Genomic DNA, 7837 nt, shown 5'->3' on the forward strand with positions numbered 1-7837 from the left:
TTTTGTGCATGCGGAGATGCTTTTCTCCTCAATGCAGTTGTAATATCAGCAGTTATATTAGTTACTATATCCTTCCTAGCAGCTCAAAACAATCTGGCCATTTTCCCCTGAACTCTGTTATCAACAAGGCGTTTCCACCCACAGAACTGTCGCGCAATGTTTTTTTGTTTTTTGCACCATTCTATGTAAACTCTATAGACTGTTGTGTGTGAAAATCCCAGGAGATCAGTTTATGAAACACTCAAACCAGCCCATCTGGCACAACGTCCATGCCACAATCAGAGTCACAGAGATCACAGTTTTCTTCATTCTGATGTTTGATGTGAACATCAGCTGAAGCGCTTGACCTGTATCTGCATGTTTTTTGCATTGAGCTGCTGCCACATGATTGAGTGGTTACATAAATGCTTGAATGTGCAGGTGTACAGGTGTTCCTATTAAAATGGACAGTGAATGTACATATAGTTATATATAAAATAGGTATTTTCTTACCTTCATACTTGTATATGCATGACGAAGCATACAGTTTGCAAGTATTCTTAGATATCTAATAAACATCATTGTTCATCTTTGGGAGGCAAACAGCGACTGTAAAATAATTCTATTGTGATTACATTGTGTGGTGAATGAACCGGATGCACGGTAACAGTATTAAGAAGGGAGAGTTTGTACAGTGGGCCCATTCATCAGCTAAATAACAAACCAGAACATGGTTGAACTGGATGTGTTAGAGCAGGACCAGGATTGAGACACTGCTACCGATTCTAATTCTGTAATTACATAGAGAATACCTGTTTTATCACCTAATTATATGCCTTCCATATAAAAGTCCATAGAGATATTTTAGATTTAGAAGATTTACATCTGCCTGACACTTTTATCCAAAGTGATTTACAATTGAGACAGGAAACGCCTGAGCCATTGAGAATATTAAAGGATCTTTCTCAAGGACCCACCTGTGGAACTTGGTAGTGCTGGGATTTGAACTCACAACCTTCCATTCAGTAGCCCAATCTCTTTATCCACTCAAACACTGAGCCGCATCCTGAAAATGTAGTGAAACTACCCAGCTCGTAGTTTGAAAGTCATTTATCTCTTGTTCTCAGCTGATCGATGACAAGAAGGCCCTGAGTGAGCGCTGTGAGGGTGTTGTGGCGGAGCTCAAACAGGTCGACCAGAAATACACAAAAAAGATCAACCAGATGCAGGAGCAGCACGAACTGGTGAGTTGTAACCTTCACCCGATAATTCACCATTTTATCATCAGGCTGATATTCAGACCTGGGGCCTCATTTATCAACCGTGCGTACACATAGTTTTGTGTGTAAACCATGCATATGAACGTTTCTATGCATTGAATGGGATTTATCAAGTTCGCTTATGCGTAAGGATGTGCGTATATTTCTGCGCAATATAATTATAAATATATATTAAAAATATTTCCGAGCTTCTATAATCATATACATATACATATACATATGCATATACGTATATACTGCCTGGCCAAAAAAAAAGTCACACAATCTAATATTTTGTTCTAATATCTAATATGTTGCACTTCATTTAGCTTTGATTATGGCACGCATTCGTCCTGGCATTGTTTCAACAAACTTATGCAACTTCACAACATTTATTTCCATCCAGAGTTGCACTAATTTTTGGCTGAGATCTTGCATTGAGGACAGGAGAGTCTAACCACTCCGTAAAGTCTTCTCCAGCACATCCCAAAGACTTTCAATGGGGTTAAGGTCAGGACTCTGTGGTGGCCAATTCATGTGTGAAAATGATTCCTCATGCTCCCTGAACGACTCTTTCACAAGTTAAGCAAAAGAAAAAGTCCATTGATGGGATAACCTGGTCATTCAGTACATTCAGGTGCTCAGCTGACTTCATTTTATTGCCACACAATGAGGCTGAGCCTCGACCTGACCAACTGATGCAACCCCAGATCATAACATTCCCTCCAGAGGCTTGTACAGTAGGCACTATGCATGACGGGTGAATCACTTCATGCATTTCTCTTCTTACCCTGACACGCCCATTGCTTTGGAATAGGGTAAATCTGATTTTATCAGACCACATGACCTTTTTCCATTGTTCCACAGTCCAGTCTTTATGTTCCCTAGCAAATTGAAGTCATTTTTTCCGATTAGCCTCACTAACAAATGGCTTTCTTGTGGCCACACAGCTGTTTAGTCCCAATCCTGTAAGTTCTCATCACACTGTGCGTGTGGAAATGCTCTTACTTTCACTATTAAACATAGCCGTGAGTTCTCCTGTCGATTTTTTTTTACGATGTGACATCACCAAGCGTTTTAAACATCTCCGATCACGATCATTCAAGATTTTTTTCCAACTACATTTCTTCTGTAAAGTTGACGGTTCACCACTATCCTTCCAGGCTTTAATAATGCACTGGACATTTCATAACCCAGTTCCAGTGATTTCAGCAATCTCCTTAGTTGTTTTCTTTGCTTGATGCAGGCCAACAATTTTCCCCTTCAGTAACATCTTTTCCACGACCACGGGATACGTAATCTGCCATGATTGTTTAAGAAATGAGAAGCTACACACTGCATCAGTTAAGGTTAAAAGAACTGTTGCCAGCTGAAACATATTAATCACTGCAGTAATGATCCAATCATAGGCTCTTAAGTATTTGTTTATTTAAACTCAAACAGCGACCTTTTTTTTGGCCAGGCAGTGTATATCTCATCGGCACAACTGAGAGATTTCAGTGCTCACAAGATACAGACAGATGACACAGACTAAATGTAAAGTAAAATTGTATAAAAGGAACATTTAAATATTGATTGGGATTATGCCTTGTTTGAAGATTTGGCTCATGCAGCTTTGTGGAGGGAATGTGTTTTTAGCACCTCTGGAAACTCTATGCTGAGAGTGTGGAGTGGGTCATCAGTCATTTCATTCACCCAGTGCAGTTTTAGTTGATCTCTCTTCTAGGGCTTTTAGCTACAGGCATAAACAGAAATTGGAGACGGTACTGGCATTTCCCCACCAACTATGAGTTGAATAATTACTCATCTTACCATTCATATCGCTCACACTGCAATACATTCCACTGCTGGTTTTGGAAATGTAAATGACTGCAAAAATGACGAATTGTCGTGCCATCGCAGAGTTTCTAAATGAAATGAAACAGAACACACACACACACACACACACACACACACACACACACACACACACACACACACACACACACATATATATATATATATATATATATATATATATATATATATATATATATAATTTTAATTGTTTATTTATGAGATAGACTGCTTGTAAAAATGTCAAACTATTTTTGTTTTGCTCTGCTTCATGTAACAGTATCTTTACTTCATTGTCGTTGAAGTTTATCTTCTTAGACCTCAGACCTCTATGTCGTCTGAAACAAGCATCACCATGAGCAGTCTACTGTGCTTTTTAAAGGGAAGTTGTTTACCATATATGGTGATTTGATTTGTGTTTTTCTACGCAAATGAGTGTGGCCGTGCTCGAACACATCAATTTAGAATGTGAGAGATTTAGCAATGGCCTCTGCATACAGCTGTGTATACGCATGTGTGATTAAATACCAATATTCTTGTGGGTATGGGCTGCACTTACGCACAAATTTCTAATTTCTAATTACGCACTTTGATAAATGAGACCCGTGGTGTTTGTTAGTGACACTGCACTAGCTTTTAATGCTTTTCATACGTTACATTAGCGTTATGTTGACACTAGGGGGCGTACCTGCTTGCTTGTTCTGCATATTTGTTGTTTTCAAACCTAGAACATGAACACTGCTGATTTGATCTGACGCAGTTTTCAGTTGTAGATTTTATTATTTTTTTAGCAAGCATAAATTCTGCAGTCACTGTTCGTCTTTAATAGTAACCTCTGATGTTTATTTCTCTTACACTAAAACTTTTCATGTAGAGAGGTATGTGTGTGTGGGATGCATGTGCTTGATTTCTGCATTGCTTTTGCTTTTACTTTAACTGTTCTCACTTTCTTTGTCTGCGTTCTCTCTGCCTCTCTGCTTATGTTTGTTCCTCTGGCTGTAGGTGTGGCAAATTCTGGGTCCCTTGTGTGAGGTAATGCTTGTGTTTCCATTTCTGACCTCCACACTTTCCTCATCTCATTGCTTTCCTTCAAGCTTTTGCTCTCACTTGAACGTCTGTGAGACTTAGGGAGACCTCAAAGTGTATAATAAAAAGCTTAACAGTGAATATAGTGAAAACAAATGATAAAACTGTTAAGGTTCCACTGCAAAAAGCAGTAAAGAAGCCTGTAATAAAGTCAGACATGCAGACTTGCAGAAGAGTAAAAGATACACCCTTTCCAAGCGAGTGGACGTTTTGTAATAAACCAGATAGTTATATAGAATGTTTACCGTGGCTCAGTTAACTGTTAGATCATTCAACATCTGTGTGTATCTACTCTTTCTGCCTTTGAACGATCAAATAAAAGATTTCAAAGTGCAGTTGCAGGCACCTCTGACAACAAGTCAAGACATTTGGATTTTTTTCTGCTGAGTCATAGCCATCCCAGTGTTCACTTCTCTTCAGTACAAAAGTCTCTTCAGTACAAAAGTTTTATTTCCGTTAGCATTCTATTTTTTGTAGGAAACTAAGTATAGACTGCCGGAAATCAGTGTGGGTTTGTACAGTGAAGGAAGCATACTTCTCATTTTACAGATGTAACAAGGCTGTTGACTTACAAGGGTTTGTTCACCTGAAGTATACTCCTGGGCAAATAAAATAGGCCAAGTCCAAAATGGCAAAATAAAAATGGTCTTAACAACAAATCAGTGGTCAAGAAATTAACAAGAATTAAACAAATAGATAAAGGAACTTACTATGGGATAGCTTTTCCCTCCCTTTGATTTGTTAAATGTTTAAGCCTTGTGGTCCTTGATGGACTGCATCAGGTGTGGCAGGTAACCAAATAATCACTAATCTTTTAAGAAAAAAAATCCCAGAAGATATTTTTGGAAAATTTTGTACACCCAAATATGTGTTAGTTTGAATTTTACATCAAACATTTTAATCATTGTCATGATCTTACCTTTGAGCACAAGAAGACTGTATAAGTGAACTTCCCTGTTTTTAGCTTTTCCCCAAACATTTCACTGCAGCAAAAATAAATGAGCAAACGGTGGAACAGGAGCTCTCAGGAGTGCATTTGTTTAATTATTGCTAATTTCCTGACCAATGATTTATTGTTAAGACCATTAAAAGCTTAATATTTGCCATTTTGGGTTTTTGCCCAGGAGTGTAGACAGACACAGATGGTGTGAGCCTGTCATCATTAGTCTCAAACGTGAGTCAGTTAAATTAATTATACCATAGCACTGTTGATTTCTCCAGTCTGATTGGCTAGAAGGTGTTGATTAATTTTTTATAACAGCATATTTAACAGTAGCACTAGTTGCAAACCAAATCACAGGTTTATATTAGTGCACTTATTCTAATAGTTTATTGTTGCCGTAGTAACAGCTCAGACATGGGGACTTGTATGGTGGATACTTCATCTAATCAAAGACTAATAATAAACTACTGGAAAAAAAAAAAACGTGATGTAAAATGTCAAATCATTGATATGGTGAAACTTATGGAGAAATTCATTTTACATTTATGGAAGGAGTCTCCAGTGTCAGAGCTTTCAGTAACAGTCAGTAAATTTTTCGCCACAGGAAAGTCTTCAGGACAGAGAATTTTTACACTATCCGGTTTCTCAGAAACAGACAAGTGTTTTTTTGTTTGTTTGTTTGTTTTGTCTTATTAACATTAAAAGAGAGAAAAAAAGAGAGGGTGACAAGGGAACATCTGTGTATAGTGCGTATATTGTAAGTGGCATAGTATAAATTGTATTAAAAAAATTATAAATTGATTAAAAAAAAGTATATAAAAGTTAAGAAAGAAAAATGGTCATTGTTGGCAAATTGCTGTGGTATAATATAATAGAAGAATAGAGGAATAAATATTTTGGGGTGATAACCATAACTATGCTTCGCATTGAGCCGCACCTCACTAGAATGTCATCGATTATTTAACTATAACACCATGCCCCATCATGTTTAATTATTTTTTTAATTAATTAATGCAGCTTAATTTGAAATATGTGGATCCTTTTAACCATTTTCTTTTTGTTATATTTCTGCACACTCCCCTTGACTTGCTAATGAATGCTACTGAATTACATTGCACCGTCATTTGAGTTACTCATCCTTTTTTTTAATGTAACGTCTTATACTTTTGTCCATATAGTTATAAATGTAGACACCTGACCATTACACCCATATGCGCTTTTTGAACATCCCATTCCAGAATTTGTCCCCTATTTGCTGTTATAATAACCTCCACTATTCTCAGAAAGCTTTTCACTACATTCTGGAGCGTAGCTGTGGGAATTTGTCCATTCAGCCACAAGAGCATTAGTGAGGTCAGGTACTGATGTTGGGTGAGGAGGCCTGGGGCGCAGTCAGCATTCCAGTTCATCCCAAAGGTGTTCAGTGGAGTTGAGATCAGGACTCTATGCAGGCCACTCGAGTTCTTCCACTCCAACCTTGGCAAACCATGTCTTTATCTCACTTTGTGCACAGGGATTTTGTCAAGCTGGAACATGTTTGGAGCTACTTGGTTCCAGTAAAGAGAAATCGTAATGCTACATCATACAAAGACATTCTATACAATTGTGTGCTTCCAACTTTGGGCAGCTGTTTGGGGAAGAATCACATATGGGTGTGGTGGTCAGGTGTCCACAAACTTTTGGCCATATAGTGTATTTCGATAAAGTATTATATTGATTCCATGTTTTGCCAATTTTAAGAAATATTTTTGCTCTGTGTGTGTTCTGAAGGTCAGAGCTATATGGGACCAAAATGACCCTTTAGCTAGCCGACTGGCCACAGTGAAAAGTTCTGTTTTTCATTTCTTTCTTACTTTATTATCTCCACCCCCTTTCTCCCCAACCTCAGGAAATTAAAAAGCTGAAAGAGTTGATGAGTGCCACAGAAAAGATCCGTCGAGAGAAGTGGATTGACGAGAAGACCAAGAAGATCAAGGAAATCACTGTCAAAGGTGAGCTGGTGAAAACCAATTATCCTGCCAACTCTTCTTCCAGTCTTCATTCAACCGAGCTGTGAAAGAGAAATATAAATCACATGAGTGGCATAATCGGATAAAAATGTTGTCTCGTTGTTATCTGTCAAACTTCCAAACCGTCTACACAAATTTTGCAGCTATCATGTGACGGTGGAGACTTAGATGACAGGTAAAACTTGGCAGAGTCTGGCCAGTGACAGAGTGGGTAGAATACAGGGGAAAATTCACACACACACACACACACACACACACACACACACACACACACACACACACAAATGTGGTGATGTGAAAATAAAGGCAAACAAAGAACTGCATTACAGTTCTGAACTGGCAGCAGCATATTAGTACTATAAGATTTTTCTCTCTTTTTTTTTTTTTTCCCCCAACACTGGACTAAATATCTAACTAATAAGCTAGTTTTATTAATTTCCTAGAACTACGAAGGTCTTTTGAAATGTCACTTTTGTTTAATGTGTACTCGTGTATGCATGTTCAGGCCTGGAGCCAGAGATCCAAAAGCTGATCTCCAAGCACAAGCAGGAGCTGAAGAAGCTGAAGGTGGTGCACGAGGCCGAGTTGCTGCAAGCAGATGAGAGAGCAGCACAGCGCTACGTCCGACAGACTGAGGAGCTCCGACAGCAGCTGGAGAGAGAGAGAGACGAACAGTGCCAGCGTGAGAGGGAGCTTGCCAAGCAAAGGTACACAGTGCAGCTGTA

The 7837-nt window shown here is 38.5% G+C and overlaps 1 protein-coding gene across 4 annotated transcripts in view; it reads left to right on the forward strand.

Annotated features, from left to right (window-relative positions):
* The window catches only part of cep131 (centrosomal protein 131), a 29211-nt gene that overhangs the window by 11846 nt on the left and 9528 nt on the right, over positions 1-7837 (forward strand). For 3 of the 4 annotated variants that reach the window (XM_026914768.3, XM_026914766.3, XM_053238715.1), the window contains 4 exons: positions 1107-1223; positions 4077-4106; positions 6992-7094; positions 7618-7819. In XM_026914768.3, the coding sequence (XP_026770569.3) occupies positions 1107-1223; positions 4077-4106; positions 6992-7094; positions 7618-7819 (452 nt within the window). The remainder of the gene's footprint in view (positions 1-1106; positions 1224-4076; positions 4107-6991; positions 7095-7617; positions 7820-7837) is intronic. The other variant, XM_026914767.3, reaches the window with a different exon arrangement.

The sequence above is a fragment of the Pangasianodon hypophthalmus genome, chromosome 12 (assembly GCF_027358585.1).
Source record: "Pangasianodon hypophthalmus isolate fPanHyp1 chromosome 12, fPanHyp1.pri, whole genome shotgun sequence".
NCBI lineage: Eukaryota > Metazoa > Chordata > Actinopteri > Siluriformes > Pangasiidae > Pangasianodon > Pangasianodon hypophthalmus.